Source organism: Gracilinanus agilis, chromosome 1 (assembly GCF_016433145.1).
Source record: "Gracilinanus agilis isolate LMUSP501 chromosome 1, AgileGrace, whole genome shotgun sequence".
Taxonomy (NCBI): domain Eukaryota; kingdom Metazoa; phylum Chordata; class Mammalia; order Didelphimorphia; family Didelphidae; genus Gracilinanus; species Gracilinanus agilis.
Window position 1 is genome coordinate 638,795,727 of NC_058130.1, and position 23,770 is coordinate 638,819,496.

General features: G+C 33.1%; 1 protein-coding gene across 3 annotated transcripts in view; it reads left to right on the top strand.

The window, feature by feature from the left end:
• The window catches only part of VPS13B (vacuolar protein sorting 13 homolog B), a 1,074,400-nt gene that overhangs the window by 511,300 nt on the left and 539,330 nt on the right, over nt 1–23,770 (top strand). For all 3 annotated transcript variants that reach the window (XM_044668639.1, XM_044668631.1, XM_044668624.1), the window contains exon 24: nt 9,650–9,853. In XM_044668639.1, the coding sequence (XP_044524574.1) occupies nt 9,650–9,853 (204 nt within the window). The remainder of the gene's footprint in view (nt 1–9,649; nt 9,854–23,770) is intronic.

Sequence of the window (23,770 nt, forward strand, 5' to 3'; positions counted from 1 at the left end):
TTTATTTATTTATTTTTAAGGCCTTACCTTCCATCTTGGAGTCAATACTGTGTATTGGCTCCAAGGCAGAAGAGTGGTAAGGGTAGGCAATGGGGGTCAAGTGACTTGCCCAGGGTCACACAGCTGGGAAGTGTCTGAGGCCAGATTTGAAACCAGGACCTCCCATCTCTGGACCTGGCTCTCAATCCACTGAGCTACTCAACTGCCCCCCCTAAGCTTTTATTTTTAAAAAAGCTTTAATTTTGAAAAAGAATTTCCACTTAATCTGTTATGATAAACTCTGTTCCTTTCTTAGCTAAGAATTATCACCCTACAAATCTGAAATATACTCACTTGATTTTATTTAACTCCATTTATATTTACTATATATAATTCTTCCATTTGGAACTATTGTTATACATGGCATAAGGTACTAGTCAAAAGTTAATTTTTGCCAAACTTTTTTTCCAGGTTTCTTTCTGTATTGTTATTGTCAGATAGGAAATCTAAATTCTTTGAAAACCTTTTGTAAATTTTACACGTTTGAGTTACTAAAATCCTTTGATCACAAGTTATTCTGTGATCATCTGTTACCTTTGGCAATGTTTTACCAGTCCCTAGTGGTAGTGGAATAATATAGGGCCCTCTGTGACAGGGTTGAATTACAGTTGAGGAACTCAACATATTTATTAATAATTTTTGTGTTAAAACAAACAAAAAAGAGTAGCCAACAATCTCATATTGCTTTATTCTCTTGACAAAGTCCCACTTAATTCTTTGTGTGAGCTCAGTTGGGGATTCCGAAAATGTTTCTAGCACTGCTTCATAAAGGTTGGTGAATTTCACTAGAGCTTTTCTGTACCCTGAATTCTCTTCTAGTCATTTTTTCTCCCCCCACTTAGCCATTCTGATCATGGAACCGATACAATTAAACATTCAAACTCTTCATATGACTGCTGAGATTGATGAGTCATGGATAATCTCTTTAAGGTTTTTTGGCAAAGTTAATTATTTTATATTCTTGATTTAGAAAATAGAAAAATTAGAAAATAGTACAGTGATGGTGAACCTATTAGAGATGGAATGTTGTGCCACACCTTTCAGACCTAGTACTGTGCCCGCCCCCACCTCACCCCCCCTTGCCCCACAGAGGGGAGGGAGGAAGCACTCCCATTGCCTGCTGGGCAGAGGGGCAGGGGAATGTGAAACAATGTCATCACGCATGATGGAGGGGGGAGGAGAGCACCTCCATCTTGAATCCTTCTGCCTTTCTAGTAACAAATTCTGCGGGTGGGAAGGAAGGGTGGCCAAGTGCCCACAGAGAGTGTGCTCTTTTTGCCATCTTTGGCACTCATTCCATAGGTTCTCCATCACTGTTATAGTACATACATTATTTACTAAAAGTAGTAAAATTAATTCATTGTTTTGAAAGCTCAGTTGGAGATACTTTTCATTAGGACATTTCTATTCTCAGTCTTTATCCCCTATGAGATGCTGGCTCCCAGAGTTTTTACCTGCCTAAAACTTTTAAAAATACTTAAATGTATAGCAAATAAATATTTTGTACTTGTTGATTGATTTATTCTATTCATCTTTTCCCCGCTTTTGATAAATTAGAGGGAGTAACAACTTGCTAGCTTCAGTCTTTTGTGTTGCTTTCCTTAGTAAGCAAGCATCTAAATTTTAAAAATTTTAATTGGGAGAACTTTTACTTATCTATAAGTAACCTAAACATAACCTACAAGTTACTTTAATGTTCCAAAATAGTGAGCTAAAGATGTAAAAATGTCATTTTCGGTAACCTGATATGCCTTTTAAGTTTGCAAATAGTATAAAATATGACAACTGTTTTACATTTATAGTGTCTTGCCTATTGACTTATCATAAATTATACATATTTTACAGTGTTTCAATTGTAAAGCTTTATTAGACTTTTCCCCTTTTCAACATTTATGAATAAAATTTTTCATTGAATATTGGTTTCAATATATCTACATTTTTAATTCTTAGTTCTCAGAGTTCCATGATAAAAAGGCTAATATGTTCTTAAATTATGATGCTAAGAATTTTTTTCTTTCTATAGTTCATGATTTTAAAAAATTCTATTGTAATTTTAAATTCCATACTACTTAGACTAAACAGTAAGAATAATTCTTGTTCAATGGAAGCCTTAGAGGTTTACCTATTTTGTTTTGCTGAGAACTTTTTCTTTTCAATTTCATTTAAGCAAAAGTCTTAAAGATCAGATTTCCAATTTTTATACCATCTGGTCTGAAATGAAGATGGAAAATAAAATTATATAAGCAGCATCTGATAGTTATAAACTCACAGTGGGGTAGCCACAAAAACTGAATCTGTAGACTTTATTTTGTCTATAACTATTGAAAGGATGACAGCCTTAAAAGCATCTGATACTTACTGAGTGACATCTTATTATGTAGTAAAAAGGGACAGTGAATTAAACCACTTCATTAAAACCCTTTAGTAATAATTGCTTGAATGCCTCCTTGTCTGTATATTTAACCAAAACATTCTTTGTGCCTTTTTCTTTTTTTGAAGGAGATTTGACAATTGTCTGCAGAGCTGCTTTTACTTTTAATCATTGATTTATTTTCTAATTTTGAACAGAAGTTACTGAAACTAATAACAATTATAAATTTCCCACAAAGTTTAGAAGTAGTGCCAATGCAACAAAAAAAAGAGGACTCACACTAATTTTTGTCCTTTTTTAATTATCAAATTATTTGTAAGAATGTAACCTGGAATTGTTAAATAGTTCAGTTGTCACTAGCATGGTAAATTTTAAAAAAGACCACTTTTCTAATGAGCTACAGCTATTGTAAAGAAAACCAGTAGCATTTTACAAATTCACATGCTCTCACTCCATCTATACTTCCCAACCTGCATTTTTAATATGACATTATTATTTATTTGTATTTTATCTTTTGAAACTGTGGTATGGTTTTATTTGAACTAAGTGATTCCTTCAACTTTGGTTCACTGAAATTTAGCTATGTGGACATCATTTTTTAAAATTCAGACCATAATTTTTCCACAACACTCTTAAAGTTACTTTTTACTCTTGAGATTTTGAGGGTTTAGGATTTGTATATATTTGACCCTTAAATTAGAGAGATTCACCCACAAAATAACTGGCCCTTGCAAATTTTTGACTTCTTAAAAATTATTTAATTGCCCTCCCTTACTGAAACAAATATTACAAACTGTAAAATGTTAACTACTGTAATTTTAAAAGCCTAACATTTTTTAGTTACAGTTTATAAAATATTTGCCTAGAACATAACTTTCTTAGATTTGACATGGATAAGAGAATATATGAAAAGAATATTTGCCTAAATGACTATTTATAATGAATTAGATAATGAATGCCAATTTTGGATAGGATAGCCAATGGAAGAGCACAAATTCAAATGGATTAAGTTTGGTAGGCTCTTGATACTTTTTCCTATTCTTACCTTTCATACCTTTTACATTTTACCTCCTTTTATTCATTCTATGACCCAGCAAAACTAGCCTCCCTCTTTGCAGTTCCTCAGATATGACATGTAATGTTCTATATTCATAAGACCAAAAAAAAAAAGAGAGAGGAAAAATCAACATAATTGATCAATCCATCAAAAAAGTCTGAAAATATGTAGATTTTTGGTCTATTCATCTCCACAAAGGAATGGGTTTGGTCTTCTTTCAAGCCATGTTGCTCTTTATAATTTTTACAATGTTCATTTCTTATTTAACCCTAATTCTTATCCTTTTTAGATTGTTGTAGTAATTTTGTGTATTGTTTTCCTGGCTCTGTGTAATTCATTCTGAATTGGATCATGGAGATCATTCCATGCCTCTTTGTATTCATTACATTAGTAATTTCTTGCCACACACCATTACATTCATGTGACACTATCTTTGTTTAATTATCATCCACTTGATGAGCATCTATTTTGTTTCCATTTCTTCATAAAAAGTCTTTAAAGACTTGATGGTATAGTATGTGAGGACTTTGTTCTTATCAGTTAAATTGTTAGGCTCTAAGTGTTGTAGTCTGGGTGAAAAGGATATGGGTATTTTACTCACTTTTACTGGCATGATTACAAATTGCTCTCCACAGTGATTGTACTGATTCACAGCTCTACCAGCAATGAACTCACATTCCCACAACCACTCCAACATAAAATGTTGCAATTTTTTGTCATCTTTACCAGTTTTTAATGTGCAAGGTAAAACTTTAGGGTTGTTTTTAATTACACTTCTTAATTAATAGTTATTTGGAGCATTCATTCATGTGCATATTGATAGTTTGCAGTCCTTTTAAATATTGTATTATATTTTTTGAGCAAGAATAGCTTTTAGTCATCTGTATGACTGTTTTTAGTTTAACATTCATTTGAGAAAAGAAGTGTCAATAAGGTTATGATCCAATAAATTTTTGATCCTCACAAATTCATTATGAACCATGTTCAGAGTTCACAGTAGCTTTAGGACATTACCAAGTTAGATTGTGCTATGGCCTACCATCTAGCATATCTAAAGCCATGGATTATTCTTGAAGATATCTTGGCTATTAATTGATCCTCACAATGGGTATGTATAATGCTTATTTGTTCCTATAAGACCTGCTGTTCATTGGACTGAAAACCCTTTTCGGTTCCTTAAATTGTCTCCCTGAATATTCCTATGCCCTACCTCAGTAACAAGGTAGTATGTTATGTTTTTCAGACACTGAATACAATTAATAAGACATAATAAGGAAGAATGTGTGTATGTTACTTTTTTAGGAATTTTTCTTATTATTCTATATTCCTACAGTCATTCTTAGGAATATTTTTCAAACATCTTTAGTGTTCTGAAGTTAAAATGTCTAGAAAGGAACTGTTTTCCTGTCCCTTTCATTCTTTCCATTTTTTTCTTCTTCAAGACCTCAAATTATATTACATATAATGTATATATTATATGTCTGTATATAAAAATTACATATAATCAAATTGCTAATGTTCAATTAAATTTGTTTATGGTGGTGATTGGCTTATTTTATCTTTCTGTCAAAGAAAGAAGTAGGCCACATAGAATGAGTATTATCATAATATGGAGCAATGGTGTTCAAAAGGGCAAACCTTGGCATGACCCTAAGGGGTATACGATAAACCTATCAGAGAGTGGAAAGATCCACCTTTTCCCACCATTCCTCTGATTGTCAATCTTATGATGTTTTTGGCAATGTACCTATTTCTAGTAATGAAATTCCAAATTTATTAAGGTTGGTCCATAGTTCCTTATCCTACCCCTCCCAAAAGCCATGCAAGATCCCATCCTCTTTTATTTTTACTTGTCCAAACCAAGTGGTTATTGTTCTGTTGGGAAATTTTTTCCCCTTCCCCTTTCTTGCCAGTATATCAACACTTTGCTCCCTAAATTAAAAAAAAAAAGTGTGTAGTGGAGGTCACTGGTACGGAATATAGAATTTTAAAGTAAGAAACTTGTTCCTTAAATGAACTAGTTGAATTGAGAATCAGGAAGGCCTGAGTTTTCATCCTGCCTGAGACATTTAACTAGCTATATGATACTGAGGAAGTCACTTAAACTTTCAAGCTTCAGTCTCCTCATCTGTAAAAAGAAAATAATAATAGTGCCTATCTAAAGGGCTTTTGTGAAGATCTCTGAAATTATTTTAAATGCTTCTATAAAGCTAGCCATCATCATTATTTTCATTTCTTTCTTTTAATCTGGCTCAACTACTCTACCAGAACTATATTTTAAAGGTTACAAATGGCCTGTTTTGCAGAGCACGTCTATCTCAGTTTCTTTGTAGCATTTGATAATGATCTCCACCAAAAACAACTCTGTCCTTCCTTAACTTCCATGATAATTGCACTTTCCTAGTTTTCCTTCACTCTTTATGTCTCATTTTCTTAGTACTTACCCATCAGCTCTTTTCTTTCTATACTAATTTTTGTGAAAAGTGTTCATTTTGCATAGGTTCATCTATTGCCTCCATGTAGGTGACTTCCAAACAGAAGCTGCATAACCATTGGTTAGGAATATGACAAAGAGAACATGTATCAAGGGATTAGAATAAATGCCTCTAGCTGTGGTTCTAAGCATTTCTAAGTTTCTAATTTTTAAAAATCTTCATATTCATTCCTGATCTTTTCCCCAAGATTCCATTTTGTATTTTTCTTCTAACAGTTTAAAGATTTATAGTTTTATTGCTGTAAGAACTTCCTCCACTGACACAGCTTTCAGTCAGCAGTACGCTTTGGTGTGGGACAGTATGGAAGATTATGATTAAAGGAGCACTTTCCATATGTAGATTTTTGAAAAACTACAATTTGAATTATTGTTCTTCTACTTTATTCCCATGTCACCTTGCACAAAACATGTAATCTCCCTGGACCTCCGTTTTTTCTTCTGTAAAATAAGGAGTTGAACTAGATAATCAACTAGACCTGTGGTGCCAAACCTAAGGCACACTTGCCATAGTGGGGACACTCAAAGTCCTCTCTGTGGGCACATGCCCCATTGCCGCATCACAGAGTACACAAGAGTTCATTACTAGAGGGGCAGCTGGGTAGCTCAGTGGAGTGAGAGTCAGGCCTAGAGACAGGAGGTCCTAGGTTCAAACCTGACCTCAGATACTTCCCAGCTGTGTGACCCTGGGCAGGTCACTTGGCCCCCATTGCCCACCCTTACCAATCTTCCACCTATGAGACAATACACCGAAGTACAAGGGTTTAAAAAAAAAAAGAGTTCATTACTAGAAAACCAGAGGACACAGGGCTGGGCTGCTCCCATTCCCCTCTCTAAGGGTGCCTGAGGACATTTCTCACATCACCCACCCTTCTAAAAGGTTCCCCATCCCTGATTAGATCCTCTGAACTCTAAATCATATAATTCCTTGAATCCTTTTTCACCTTAGTAGATAATCCGGAAAAGGAGTCAATAATCACAAAGATTTTGTCTTTATCAAAGGCAAGTCATTTCAGATTAAACTTAATTCCCTTTCTTGTTAGTGTTACTATTCTGGCAGACTATGAATTCTAATGACCTAGATTTTATCAAAATATTAAAAATAGGGCAGCTGGGTAGCTCAATGGATTGAGAGTCAGGCCTAGAGATGGGAGGTCCTAGGTTCAAATCCGGCCTCAGACACTTCCCAGCTGTGTGACCCTGGGCAAGTCACTTGACCCCCATTGCCCACCCTTACCATTCTTCCACCTATGAGCCAATACACAGAAGTTAAGGGTTTAAAAATATGTATATATTAAAAATATTCTTTCATCATATTGTGGTCAAGATAGAGACATGAACTAGAAAACAGTAGAGTCAGATGAACTAAGAAATACTGGCTTGAGTAAACCCAGAGATGTCAGTAATGATTCAATGTCAGCATGGATTAGACACTGATAATACAAAGCTAGAGGAGTAATACCTAAAAGTTGTCTCATCGTTAAGTGAGATCAAATCAAATGTTCCTTTTTATTTAATTTATAGGCAAAAGTTTAAAGTATTACACAGTTCCATAATCAACTACAGAAGTATAAGGTGGTAGAAAAGTATTATTAGGTAGTATTTCATCTGAAAAATATCTGGGGAATTCATGGACTGCAAAATTAATATGAGTCAGAAGTGTATAATACATCAGATAAAGCACATAATGGAATCCAGAGGACAGGATTAGGTGCAATGAGTAGAAGGTGAAAAGAAGAGAATTTAGGACTGATTATGGAAAAATATCTGACAATTAGCACTATCCCAAAAAATAAATGGTCTACTTCAGAAGGTGGGTGAGTTCCCTGTCATTGGAGGTCTTCAGGCGAAAAATAGATGACCACTAGTTAGATATATATTATGGAAGGGATTGTTGTTCAGGATTGGATTAGACTAGATGTTCTCTAAGGTCCCTTTCAACTCAAAGATTCTGTGATCCTATTTATTTCAGACTCTGTTTTAGCAATATTTTAAGTATAAAAATATTTAGAAATTATTTAGATATATATTCATTAGGCAGTATCCATTGGTACTATTTCTTCTGAAATATACTTTTGCCAGACAAAAGTGATAGAAACATCAAAAACATAGGCCATTAAAAATTGAACCATTTCTGTAAATTTCGTCATAGGGACTTTTTTCTTTAATCTGCTGTTTTCTTTTTTATTATTCCATATTATATAAGAAGATGTAGAGGTTTTTTTTAAGATATATATTTCAGTTAGTGATTAGTAGTATTGTTAGTAGAATTAGCATTAGAATGGGAAAATATAAATATGAATGTGAAGGACAAATTGATTTGAACAAAAACAAAACATTCTATTAAGTCTATAGTCTGTCCTATTAAGAGAAGAGTGTAGTATGAGATCTTAGACTCCATTACATAAAAAGTAAGGGGAAAAAATACACACCCAAGTACTGTTTTATATCAAATGTGAATTGACAACAGTGTTTTTATGCATCTGTTCTGCCCACATAAGAAGGCAGCTTCATCGTCTGGATGTATCCTGGGGCTGAAACTTCTTATAAATATGAGAATTTGGTTTTTTTTTTTATAATGGCAAGCAGTGTATGGTATCCAGCTGTGGATCTGCTTATATACTATGTTTGCATTTTTCTTTGGGCTTGTTTTATACAGTATATGGCAATATGTTGTCATACAAATTCCATGATTAATGCTTATTTACGAAACCTTGTGTAAATATCTTAGAACTTAGTCAAACAATGTGCAAGCTAAACAGTATGTTCTGTGAATATTGGAATGACATATCCCTTGAGAATAGTAAGCTGGATAATGTATGTTCTTTCAGTATCCTATAGAACTAGCTTCAGCTATAGTGTTGTTTTTTATGCATAAATTGTTTTTTTGTTTTTAAGTTTCTTTTTAAATGATCAAATTTTAGATTAATTTGTCAGAGTTTGATTTTTTAAAGCATTTGAAAATGTGAACTATTATATATTCAGTAAATAAATATGTTTTGAGAAGTATTTTACTTCTATTTTTGGAACTATCTTGTTTATGAGTTTCTACTGTTTTCTTTGCATGTGAAAATGAAGGCACTGTCTCACATTTAAAAAGGCATTTACTCCATTTTGCACTGATATTATTTTGTATGAAGTTTATATATATTCTGTATATTGCTACTGAATTGTGAGCTCCAAAAAGATAGAGATCATCTCTGAATTAATAAACTGCATATTTCCCATAGAGGCCTGTTATAGTTTCCTGTATCTTAAACTGGGTTAAATATTCAGGAACTATGCTTAAACAATTATAGATTTTACAGAAAACTGCTAAAGTTCTTTGGGGATTTTATATGTTGGTATGGGATCACTTTTCACTTGTGGACAAACTTATCTTCCTCTCCACATTGAGTTAATAAAAGGACTATCTTTTAGGACTCTGAAAGCATTTTGCACATATTATTTCCTTTGTCCTTGATATACAGGATATGTCTGGAATAGTTATTTTTCTTCTGTTTCCCAGGTGGGGAAAATAAGGTACAAAGAATGACTTCTTTACAATCATGCCCTCATCAGGAATGACTTTTGTAGTTTTTAAATTTCTAGTTGTATCTCAAATACTATGTTTGGCCTTAGTTTATATAGTACTTTATGGTATTATAGAGAACAAGTTGTGAAGAATTGCTCTTTGTGGTTGTTTTTTTAGGTTCAGCTCTTATATGAATTAACAGACATCATGAATAAGGTCTGGAATAAGATTCAGAAGAAAGGCATTCTAAATCAATCTTCAGGCTATCCAGAGTCTGTGGCAGGGCCTGTTCCAAGCTCTCCAATAAGAAGTAGTGTTGGTACAGTTCCACCAGATACCAGCACATGCAGCCCATCTGCTGACATTGGAACTACTACTGAGGTAAGTGTTTTTGAAAAGTTATATTATCATGTGAAGGTTAATATAAAATATAAAATGATCTCTGTCATAATGGAGACGAGAGAAGATGATCTCAGTGAAAATGGATGTGTATGAAAACAAATCAATACTGCTAAGGTGTCAGTGGGATCCTACCGCTGCTTCTTTTAGGGCCATGTGTTTCCTTCTTTTTACTTAGAAAAAGTTGGGTAAAGGATATGATGATGAAGGAAATTGAGTCATGAAGAAAGATTAACTTGACGTACAATGAAACAAAAATAGAGAACTAAGAAAAAGAAACTATATAGAAAAAGAGGGAATGGAAGGCTTCTGCCTCCTCACTTTTTGTTAGTCAATTTTTATTAGTGCCTCCTTTGATCTAAGCACTATGCTTAGAGCTGAGCATATAAAACAAGATGTAAGATAGTCTGTTGTCAAGAATCTCCAAATCCAATGTGGGGGACATGTAAACAATTATCTACCCAAAAGATACATCTGTAAGATAAATGAGATAATCAGTAATATTCAAGCAATAAACATTTGGTAAACACCTACTATGTGCTAGACATATAAAATAAAACATGAGACAGGCCTTGATCTTAAAAAGTTTACAATCTAAAGGAAGCCAAATTTTGAGTGGGATAAGATGATTGCTCTGGAACAGAACTGAAGGGTTGAGAAATTAAGAGGTCACAGTGTCCAAAAGGTTTAGGATTTGGTATTAGAGGGGAGAGGGAAACATGGAAAGCAAGTAGATTATGGTCAGAGAAAGAGTTTGGAATTGTTGAACCTGGAGGAGCTATGGCTGAAGACAAAACTAAGGGTATGATCTTCTTTGGGCATAGCTGAGGTGGGGTGGAGAATTAGGTCATGGGAGGTTAAAGAATTGATTGAAGAACTATGCTACTGTAAAAGAGAAATGAAAGAAATCGATTGTTCTCAGTTGTGATCCTAAAAAGGTTAACATATTCTGCTAAAAAGCCAATGGAATCATGATTCTACCCTCCCACTTTCACCCCAGTTTGATACTATAGCAACTTTTAAATGAATATTTTCCTGGCTATCCTCTTCATCAGTTCCATTCATCTGTATAAAATATATAAAAAGCTCTTCCCTAATGCCTCTTTTGGCTGTGGAAAGAATTGAGTTCTAGTCCTGCCTCAGACACTTTTTAGTTGTGTGATCCTAAGCAAATCACTTATCCCCTCACAGTGACAGTTCCTCATCAGTAAACAGCACCTAACCGACAGAGTTGTAGTTTCAAATGACATGATAATGCAAATAAAATACGGTCATCTCATACTATCATAATAATTTTTATTCTGACTTTAAATTGAACTAAAAGATAAAAGGACATTGTAACTAAAAGGCAGGATGACTTTCAGACTTTTGAGAGGCAAATAAGGTGACTTTTGGTTTTCATCATGAATCCAAAGACTACAATAGTCCTGTATAATTCTTCCTTAATTGAATTTCTAAACTCTGGTAGCTGTTTTAACCTTTTTCTTCTCTCTTCAAACCTCCTATACCTCTTCAGCCCTGAACTGAGAATCTCACTTGGCTTTCCTAAGAAAATAGAGACAACCCTCCTTGATTTCTCTCTTCTCTCCATTTTACTCTTTAAACTCACTGCTAATAATTGTTTCTTAGTCTCTCTTCCTTTGTCCCAAGGCTCTGATTCCTTACCAAAGCCATTCTCTTTGTGAATACTGTTGATTGATGCTCACCTTCTTCTCTTCTCAAGGATTTTGGCCTTTCAGTCATCTCTTCTCATATTTTCAGTTTCCAGTTATCCACCAAGTTCTTTCCCTGCTTCCAACAAACATGCTCAATGTTCTATATACTTCTTTTATTTTTTTCTTAATTTGGAAATTTCATTCACACTAAATAAAATTGCCATTCCACAGAAGAATGAGGAATATACATGAAGCTACTAATTTCTAATATGTACAGGTTATATTTCTTTTAAAAAATGATAAATTCAACTTGCAACATTAAGCACCCTTAGCCCTGACCACTTGAAGACCAAACAGATTTCATTTCACTTCTACTTTCAGGGTTCTCCAGAATCCTAAAGGAGACTGAGGGATATCTAGGCTCTCCACAAATGACTCAAGTTGCCACTAAATTAAGAAGGATTGGGAAAGGCTTCTTACATAAGAGGAGATAGAGATAATAATTAAATCCATGGGAGCTAATGATATCACTAAGTGAGATAGTATAAAAGGAGAAAAGAAAGAGGGCCCTTGATTTAGCCTTGAGAGATAGCCACAATTAGTGGGGATGCCCAGAATGAAGATCCAGTAATTAAGACTGAAGAGTGGTCATATTGGAGAAAAATCAGGACATAGTAGTGTTTATTTAAAACAAAAACTAGAGAGGAAAGAGTATCCAAGTAACAAGGGTTATTGGCAGCATAAAAGGCTCTGGGGAGTCAGTCAATCAGTAAACATTTATTAAGCACCAGGCACAGTGCTAAGTACAGAGATGTCAAAAAGGATGAGAATTTTGAGAAGGCCATTAGATTTGTCAATTAAGAAATCACTAGTGACTTTGAAGAGAATAGTTTCAGTTGAATAGTGAGATTGAATGCCAGGATGCAGAGTATTTAAAAAGAGAGTGAGAGGTGAGAAACTAGAAGCAACTAGTATAGATAGCTTTCTCAAGCAGTTTAGCTTTGAATAGAGAGGAGAGAGAAGAAATTATAGCTGGCAAACATAATAGGTTCAAGTAATGGTTTAACAAAAACTTGTTTATAGGCAGCAGAAAAAGAGACTGAAGATTGGCAAGAGATAATGGAGATTTTAGCAGGAATAATCAGTTGAAGAAACTGTAATGGGATGGTTAGAGCTCATCAGCTCCTGAACTCATGTCCCTTATCACAAGATGCTTTCTAGACTCCACTTATATGTCCCATCAGCATCAGAAACTCCTTATGTCGAAAGTGGAACACATCCTCTGTCCTCTTAAACCTCTCTCTTACTTTGAACTTAAATTGAAAACATTATCATCCTCATCACCCAAGTTCAAAACTGTGAAGCCATGCATGATTCATCCCTTTCTCTCATTCTGTTTAGATCTAATCATTTTCCAAGTCTTCTTGATTTTTCTCCACAATATCTTTTGCATATGCCCTTTCCTCTTCACTCACTAGCTCACTGTTGGTTGTCCTTTATCACATCTCATTTGAATTATTTCAGTAAAATTTATTCTCTGCTTGATCAAGTTCAAGTTGAATTTAATAGGGATGCAAAGATGTTTAAAAAACATTATTTTTTGTCTTAAAAATCTTAAAAAATTAAGAAAATAATCATTTTTACCTAAAAGTACATAATTGATGTCTATAAAAGTAGAAAAGACCTTTGGCAAAGTACATACTACATAGTTAAACAAAATTTTTTAAAAATTCAATTCATGGAACAAAAGACCAGGTACATGAAGAAAAATTATTTTTAAAAAATTAAGAAAGATGAAGAAAAGCACTTCCTTATTTCATTTCACATTATAAGACAGTAATCATTAAAATTATTTTGTATGAGTTAAAAATTATTAAAGTAGATCAGTGGAATAGACTAGACATAGAAGTAGAAATAATTTGATTCATTAACAAGACATCTTTAAGAGGACCTTTACTGTATACATTTTGCAGTTGTGACTCCAAGGTGAATTGATAACCAAACAAGGAGATGCAATTAAAGAAGACAAAATAAATTATTTATTACATTAAAAAATTGAAAATTTTTGCATAAACATCATTAATGCAACTGGGATAAAAAAAGGAAGAGGTCAACTGGGGAAAATGTTTGTGGTAAATATTTCTTTTTTCTTTTTGACCCAACAATATACTTAATAGGTTTATGTTATTTTCCTATAAATTTTTTCTATTTTAAATTTTATTTAAAAATTTTTCCCACGGTTACATGATTCATGTTGTCTCATTCCCCTCTTCCTTCCCCACTTCTGTGTTGACAAGCAAGCAATTCCACTGGGTTTTACATGTATTATCATTCAAAACCTATTTCCATATTAATAATTTTCTATTCTGTTCTATTCTATTAAAAGATAGAGTAAATCTTTTAAAACCAAAATCCCAAATCAATACTCATATAAACAAACAAGTGATGAATCATATGTTTTCTTCTGGATTTCTACTCTGATGAATATTTCTCATAAGGTTTTAATACTCAGGATATATAGACCACTAACAGAAGTATATTGGGTCACAAGTAATAGATTGAGTAGATCTGGAATTTGGAGAGGTGGGGTAGAAAGAAAAAGAGGTACCATAGGAAATGTAAATTATATAAAAACAAAAATAAAATAATAAATCCTACTTTAAAAAGATTTTCATTTTGCTTAAAAAGTTAAGCACCAGAGTGAGTCTCTTGACTTCCCTAGTGTTAGTCACTGCTCAGATGAGATAATATATGGAAAATTCACCTTTAAAACAGTTTATAAATATCAACTATTGCTATTATTAATCTATATCTAGAACTTTTAGGCAAAAACAGTGTCAGCTATGTCTTTTGCAGCATTATACTTTCTCATACTATTTACAAATGTTACCTTTTGTATCAAAACTTTTAATATCACTCATTTTAAAAAATAATTGAGTGTCAGAGATATAGTCAGTCCTTATGCTTTGAGCTGTAAGGAATACAAAAGATCTTGTCCCTAAAGGACCTTACAATCTATTCAACACATGGCCAGTAAAACCATATTTCTTCCTACCTCTTATTTCAGTGTTCATGGTCTTTTTTATTTTTTTAATATGAGGAAATAGGTTAAGTAAGGAAAAATGAAGATCATAGCTGTGTTAACACTTGATATTTTCTATTTTCATTCAGTCCATAAATAATTGATTTCCTATTTTATTACCAGCACTTTTCTAAACACAGTAAAGACAAAAGAAATATATACTGTATTATATGATCCTGCTTCTGAATAGGTATCTCTCTTGTTGGTGATAAGTGATATATAGATGTTTTATAATTAGAGAACACTTCAAAGAAATATTTAATAAAACTTGCATTTATGATTAGGGCTACAATCATTTAAATTAATTAACATTTAAGTGCCCATTATGTTTTAGGCACTGTAGGGATACTAAAAGAGGCAAAAGACAATCTTTGCCCTCAAGGAGCTTACAGTCGAATGGGGGAAATGATATGGAAGCAAAAATATATGAAGCAAGCTATATACAAATAAAATAGGAAAGAATTAACAGAATGAAGCTTCTCTGGAATTAAGAGGAATTGGGGAATGTTTCTAATAGAAGGTAAGATTTTAGTTGGTACTGAAGGGAAGTCAGGAAAGCCAATAGTAATAGTGGAGGAGGGAGAGTATTCCAGGACTAGAAGACACCTAGAGAAAATGCCCTAAACTGAGCTGTAGAGCTTCTTCTTTGTAGAACAGCTAAGAAGCCAGTGTCACTGAACTGAAGAGTACTTGTTGGGAAGTATGGTATAAGAAGACTGGTAAGATAGAAGGGGGCTAGTTTATAAGGGACTTTGAATGCTAAACAATGCATTTTGTATTTGCTTCTAGGAGCAAAAGGAAGCCACTGAAGTAGGAATGTGGGAGATAACATGAACAGACCTTTCTTAGAAAAATCACATTAATGCTTCAGTGGAGAATGTATTGTAGTGGGGAGAGACTTGAGGCAGGCTGACTTATGAGTAGACAGTTGTTACACTAGACAGATGGTCAAGGAAGCTAGAAGATTAAGTAGGACCATGAAAGATGAGGTGGATTTGTGGAGGTGAAGAAAATTCAGGGCATTCCAGGCTAGGAAACAAAAAGAACAATGACAGAGACCAAAGTGTAAGAATAGGGTTTGGGGAAAAACTAGATTATGGAAGGTTTTAGAAAACAACCACAGAAGAGTGAGTCATTGTAGTTTCTCAAATTGGGGAGTAAAAGTGGAAGCTCTACCTGGTAGTGCTGCTGAGAATGACCTTGGGTAGAAAGAGACTGATGTCAGTGTGTAATTGGAATCTGTTACCCTAAAAACTATGATTCCCAGCAAAACTATGATTCCCAGAAGCCCATTCACTTCCTGTCATTAAGTGCTGACATAGGATATAAATTAGGTGGAGTTCCATGTCTGGCCGTCTAGTCTTCTTGGCGAGGCTTTGGTGGAGTGAGCACTTTGAGCAGGTAGAAAACTTAGTCACATGGTTCTGTTTTGTCAGATAGTAATCTTTAAAATATAATACTTCAAGTATTCACTTGCATAGCTTTTCATTAGTAAGAAGTTACTGCCTATTCATGCCCACAGTCTTTCTCTCCATCATTATTTGAATGACACTCGACTTTAGTTCTTAAGAGACTAGGTATTTTTATGACTTGTAGCTTTACAACATCACCAAAATAATTTTTTAAACACTAAATTGAAAAAGATGCCTCAACTGAAATGTATGCCACTTTAACATTAGAATCTAGAGGTTGTGAGGAACCCTTTTTAAAGCTGCTTTATATTAAGAGAGGCTGCTTTTATCGGAACAACCCTGTACTTCATTTGTATACAGTAGTGAGTTTATGAGATTTTGTGTCATCTGAGACCTGCTTGGGGAGGATAATAAGGAAGAATGGAAAAAGTGGTAATGTTTCTGAAGTGTTCCTCTTATTTATGTAGTGTGGCCAACAAAGGAGGTTTATGATTAAATGTATCTGTATCCTGCAATTGCAGGCCTTAAGGTATCTCTTTTTTTTAATGGAGCATTTAAAAATTGAGGGGCACAATGCATTCAGAGAAGCAACTGAAAGTTATTTTGTTGTTTGTGGGTTTTAATAAAGAGCAGGAATATGTATGTGGAAGTGTTGTGGTCTAATACGCAGTTAAGGGTTTTATCTTGTTTCACTTTACAACTTGGTGAGAGGGTCAGCCCCCCCCTTATTATTTATTTTGAATTTTATTCATCCTCCTGCTGTCAAGAAAATATTAATCTCTAGACCAGGGGTTCCTAACATTTAGCAGTGTAGTAAAGTACATGCACCGCTTCTAAGAGAAATGTTTTTAAATTAATAAAATAAAATACAAAGTCTGGCAAAGGGAAAAATTATATTGAAATAAAGGTACATTTTTCCCCAAACTCCCTCCTCCCTAAATCTGTTCACAATCTTGTTGGGGATATATGTATCCCTGGTTAAGTACCATTGCACTGGAATAAGACTAGCTATTCTTGACCTGAACAAAAAACTATGAGAATTAATCAGTAAATGATAATACGAGAAAAGAATTGTAAATATTTTCCAGTGTGTGAGAACAGTTGGATTAGTTGATCTTTAAGAGCCCTTCTAGCTCTAAGTTTATGATCCTATGTCTCAGTCATTTATCTGGTTTTGCCAAACCTCAGAAAATGGGTCCATATGTTATTTCCCAGTTCCTTGTTTTGTATCATACTTTAGGACTAGATTACTGTCTCCATTCTTAATAATGGTAATTATTTTATCGTAACAAATTAATAACAAATGATTTTTATTCCTTTTTAATTTTTTATGAAAAATTATAGAGGAAGCATTTCTGTTAATGTAATATCTATATGTTCTTGATTATCATTTTACAAATAAAAACAGTTTATTTGATCACTAAAGTTTTATACTCATAGGAGAGAGACAAAACATTTTAAAAATATGAAGAACTTTAGAGTTAGATGTATCCTCATTTTACAGATAAGGAAGAGTGGTTTAGTGACTGCTACAGATAATAAATATAATAAGGCTTTTGCTACATTAAGTGCATCTAGTTTACATTTTTAATTAAATAAAAACATCTTCCTCTGCCTATATTGCCTATTGACATTAACCTTACCTCAGCAAACCCAGGTAATTGGAAGAAAGAGAGGAAGCTGGACAGGTAAAAGGAAAAATTTGATAATAATTAAAAGTATCCCTACATGGAACCTAAGAGCTATTCTAAGTAGGATATGAAGCTACATTGTTTGCAAGTTCTAATCCTATTTTTATTCTTCACAATTTAAAAAAGAGACTTTTGATCTCCTTTGATGTATTAATTTTTTAACTTCACCTATAGATAAATAATTTGGAAAAATCTTAGGAATAAGTTGTTTTCAAGGTGACACCATCAACAAATATATATTGAGTAGTTATAGTACATAGTATCATACATTAGGATTTTTTCTAATTTATTTTTAACATTTCTTTTTAAAAATTTAATTCCAAATACTCTTTCTCCCTCCACCTCTCCCCAAATCATTGAGAAGGCAAGCAATATATCACTTACACATGTGAAATCATGTAACACATATTTCCTTGTTACCCATGTTGCAAAAAGAGGAGGAAAAGCAAGAAAAATAAAGTGAAACAATTATACTTGATAGTTCATCAATTCTCTCTCTGGAAGTAGAGAATCCTTTAAAATTGTTTTGGATCATTGTATTAATCAGAGTAGCTAAGTTTTTCACCTTTGAGCATTGTTGAGATATTACTATTACTGTGTATTATGATCTCATGACTTGGCTCTTCCTAGATTTTTCTGAAATCATCACCATCCTCATTTCTTATAGAACAATAGTATTCCATCACAGTCTTTTACCATAACTTGTCCAGCTATTATTCCCCAATTGATGGGCATTCCCTCAGTTTCTAAATCTTTACCACCACAAAAAGGAGATACTATTTTAGTATGTTGGAATTTTAAAATAAAGGTCAGATTTAGAAATTAGTGAGGCATATCTCATAAGTAGCTTCATTCTCAGAAAACATTTTAACTCAAAGACTGAAATCCATCCACCTATCCAAATAAACTATCCAGATAAACTATCTCTAGCATTCCCCTGATCTCTCAGCTTAGCCCCCTTTTCCAAAAGGATCACATGCTCTTAAGTCTGTCATTTTTCCACTATACCAAGATGTTTCATGATATGTTTAAGATGAAGATGACATGAATGTACAGTTTGTGATTAGAACTAATACATCAGTCATACCTAGAACATGTTGGGTAATGAATATCAGCTTGAATCAAGGTCCATTTTAGTATCACAAAAGTACTCTCCTCTTGAGCCTTTTCTGTTAGAAGTTTTTATCAGTGACTTGGTGGGGATATAGGAAGCATGTTTATCATATTTGTAGAAGATATGAAGTTAGGAGGGATAACTGTAATAGTGGATCTGATCTACAGATGAAAATTTATAAAGTTAAAGGCCTACTTCTGCACTTGGACTTAAAAAATAAACTGTGCAAGTACAAGATGGAGGAGACATGTCTAAAAAGTATTTCTTTATAAAAGACAAGGTTTTTGTGAAATCCAAACTCAATATGAGTCAAAGTAATATGGCTGTCAGGAAAGCTGCTTGAGTTTAGAGTATGATAAAAGAACATTGGTTGGGGGCAGCTGGGTAGCTCAGTGGATTGAGAACCAGGCCTAGAGACGGGAGGTCCTAGGTTCAAATCTGGCCTCAGCCACTTCCCAGCTGTGGGACCCTGGGCAAGTCACTTGACCCCCATTGCCTACCCTTACCACTCTTCTGCCTTGGAGCCAATACACAGTATTGACTCCAAGACGGAAAGTAAGGGTTTAAAAAAAAAAAAAAAAAAAAGAACATTGGTTTCCAGGACAAGAGAAGTAAGAGCCTTGCTTTACTCTATAAGGATCCAACTGTATTTGCCAGATTTTTTATAGTCTTGGCACTACACTTTAGAAAAAAAATATTAATGAACTAAAGTATATATGGTGAGGATATCAAAAATTGTGTCATATTTACCTCAGAGTTTTTGTGAACAAATCGTTTTAAAACATTAATTATTCTATAAATGAAAAGTAATAATATTAGCTTACTATTATAAAATTCCTTGGTGCTTTATATAATCTTTTTTTCATAATAACATCCTAAAATTAGTAGTTGGAGTATTTTCTACATTTTAAAAAAATGAAAGTAAAAAAAACTCATAGAGCTTCATCAAACATCACAGAGCACAAAAAGGTGGAGGACTTGAACCTTCATTCTTTTTATTTGAACCCTATATCCAAGACCAATTGGTTAAATGCCTATCCCCTGGGCCTCTTCCTCAGTTGATTATGGTCTAGATACCCTGTGTATATATTTTGTTTGTTCAGAACTGTTTATTATCTCCTCATAAATTATGAACTCCTTTAGGGCAGAGATTATCTTCTGTCTTCCTTTTGTATCCCTATTTTGTAACACAGTATGTGACACATAGCAGACATTTAATGAATGTCTACTGATTGATTGACTGAGTGCCTCCCTCTCAGGTGTCACTTTGAATGAAGATTTACCCTTTTATAATCTCTTTTGTCATTTTGATGGCTTTATGTATGAATCTGTTTAAAAATACTACACATATTAGTACCTTCTTAAATTGATTGTATTCAAAACATTTTAATTTTTTTGCCAACTCAGAACTATCATTATGTATATCCAGTGATGAAAAAAAAAGCTATTTCTTTTGCATCTACTAAGGTATACTAAGTCATTTGTCCCTGTCTGCTCTTTTGAGTTCCTGTGCCTCTTAATTGTCTCTTAAAGAAGGGAGATTCTTTACTGGAATTGTACTCTTATTTAACTATGTCCCCTTTATACTCTCACTTTCATTTTATTCACATAATAAAATTTTTTATTTATAGAATTTGAAATCCAGAAATGATATGGAATAATATCTTACTTTTAGTTTCTAATTAATCCTATCCTAGGGTTCTGAAGCATCTGCTTATTAATAATTTCAGATCACCATAGGTTTTACAAAATGGCCTGTAGTTCTTTTCCAACAGTAACTTCCCAAAAAAATTTGGGAAAAGAAGTTTTGATCACCTATGTTAAGAATCACTTTTCATCATCACTCTAGAACTCTGAGCCTCTAGCATAGTCCATAATCATGGGAAATCATATGAATTGTTTTTAAAATATCTGTAAAATAAAAATGAACTACATATACTTTAAGGTCTTTTCTGTGAGTAAAATACATGCTTTTGTGACATCTCTTTTAGCTTCTCGGAAGTGTTTTAAAAACATTTCTTTACATTTATTTCTTATTTTATAGCCAAAATACAGATTTGATATGTTACTAGTTACAATTCAATTGTTTTGGTCCATTCATGTAATTTCATCTGTGCAGAGAACTTCTGGTGAGGAAGGTTAGTTGTTTTGATTTTTTTAACTCTTTTGTTTATTTAATTTTTAATTCAACAGACTCAGTAACAAGACTTTATAGCTTTATATATAATTTATTTTTGTGTATTTGAATGCGTATTTTTGTGGATTATTACTAATTTTAGAAAAATAGTAAATAAAAGAAAAATATGAAATCCTATATAATTATATATGTGATATTATAGACATATTAACTGTTATTAGTTTATATACATTATATATACATATAGATGCACATACAATACATATGCACACATACATTTAACATTATTAAAGCAATAATTTTAATAAATAAGTTTTTTATTGCATCTAGAAATCTTTTTGAATGATTACTATGTTTAGAATTACATAAAGAAAAAAAGGCCAACCTTAATAATATAAATTTTAATAGAAATAAATGTAAAATCTTACTTTTGGGGTCAAGAAAACAACTTTGCAAATACACAATGGGGATGGCATGATTAGACAGATAGTATTTTGTCTTAAAAAGATCTGGGGGTTCTAATGAACTATAAGCTTAATATAAATCAACTGTGATTTAGCAGCCATGAAACCAAATGTGATTTCTGGCCGCCTGCCCTGAGAAAAGTATGGCTCCCAAGAGTGAGGAGGGCCCATAGCTCTCCTGGTCAGACCACATCTAGAGGGAGTACCCCCATCTGTTCTGAGGTCACAACTGAGGAAGAACCACAATAAGTTGGAACATATCCTTAGGTAGGCAAATACAATAATGTCAGAGTTCCTCAAATCTCGCAGTGAGGACAGGCTAAATGTAAATGGGACATTTTTAGCTGAGAAGAGACTTGGGGGAACATGACAGCTGTCTTCAAGTATCTGAAAGGTGTCACATGGAAAAGGAATTAAACATCTTCTCACTGGCTCCAAAGGGCCAAAAAAGGAGCAATGGGTGGATATTGCAATGTGGTAAATTCAGGCTTGACAGAAGTAAAAATTGACTACCAATCCGAGCTATCTTCAAAATGGAAAAGTGCTGCCTTGAGTGACCTACAATAATACCAATAACAGAAACACATAAAGTACATTAAAGTTTGCAGAGCATTTCACATAAGTTATCTCAGTGGATACCAGTGACTGTCTTAATGCATTCCTGTGGGTCATAGCCAGTATGCATCTTAAACCTTGCTCTTCCTATCTGAGACAGGTTCTTAGTCTGTTGTGCAACACTGCCTTTTATTACATTTAAAAATTACTGTTTTTCAAATCACAGCTTAATTAGTATAAAATATTATTCTATTGGTAGAGGTATTATTCACTGATGTTCTCTAGACCAGTACCAAACCTCACCTCCACCAAAAACAAAACAAACAAAAAAAAAACCCTCTTTGCTTTTTATCTTCTTTGTCTATAAAATAAGTTTGATAACCCCAATTTTTCTCACTAGAGTGTTGTAAGAACTAATAAATTATTGTAAAGCTTTAGGCTAATCTAAAATTCTATGTTAAGTGCTAAAATATTGTTTCCCAGTTCCCCTAAAACAGAAACTGACATGTTAAGCTCTCAATAAAATTTGATGCCTTATGTTCACAATAAAATTTGACTTGTATTATTTATTGGTTCAGGAATTATAGGTGTTGTATGAAGCAGTCTACTTCTCCACCATAGCAAGCCAGTATGAGGTGCTACTGTTCTTCAAATTTAGCCTACATGGAGAAACCATTGATTTCCAGGTCAATACCCAATTTTTAAGTTAGGGCTATCTTACGTTTGTTAACATAGTTTCATAACAGAATTTTTTACTGTTTCTCTTCATGAAATTCAAATTCTGTAGCTTTTGAAGGATTATTCTTTTTAAAAATTTTAGTCCAGCTTTGTGCAAATTCCATTCTCAAATGCCAGTGCATTGAACATTTTCAACATCTTTGAACTTCTACTGACCTGGTATTTTACTAATTACTAGTAATTGCTTTTAGGTTTGTTTCTAAAAACTATTTAATTTACCATCTGTATTTTCATGACTTATGTTCAACATGAAAATATAAACTTTTTTAAAATGAGGTTATCACAACATTTAGAATATCTTCTTGACTCTGAAAATAGTTTGGAAAACAACAAATATATTGGGGCTGAATGAGCCAAAGAAAGTTGTTGCTTACCCTCTTCAACTTATACAGCAAAAAGGTTTTATTTCATACTTTTCACAGTTTTCTAATATTAAGAAAATACTTCACTTAAAACCACCCCTTTTTTTACTTGAGTTTTTTCTTTAAATTTAAAATGCTTTTTATTGCACAACATTGCACTGATGTCATCTTTCATATTTGGTTTGTTTGCATTAATCTGTTATTCATGTATCTTTCTATTTTTTGTATTTATCTTTCATCTTACCCTATATTTTAGACCATAGCCATTATTTCTTGACAAAGGTTTCTAACAATCAGTATATGAATTTTTTTTAATGGACTGTTTAAAGTATAGCTACTGCATGTACTTTTAGACATGATTAATGTTTTGGTTCACATTACTTAAATTCCTTTTTTTCTTTGACTTTAAAATTTTGTGTTGTAAGAGGCAATTTTTAATGGCAGGAGGATAATGCTCTATTGGAGAGCAAAAATGACATCAATATCGTCATAATAATAGATATCAATTTTTAGAAAAAGAAATTATATCTGCTAAATTGAATTTAAAAGGATTATTTTTAAAGACATCTTTTTATTTGGCCTTTAAATAAACCGAGTTTTTAAAAACATGAACATTCTAACAGTTGCTTATATTGAATAACAAAAAGAGTAATTTGTTTATATGATACTTTGATGATTTATTCTTTAAG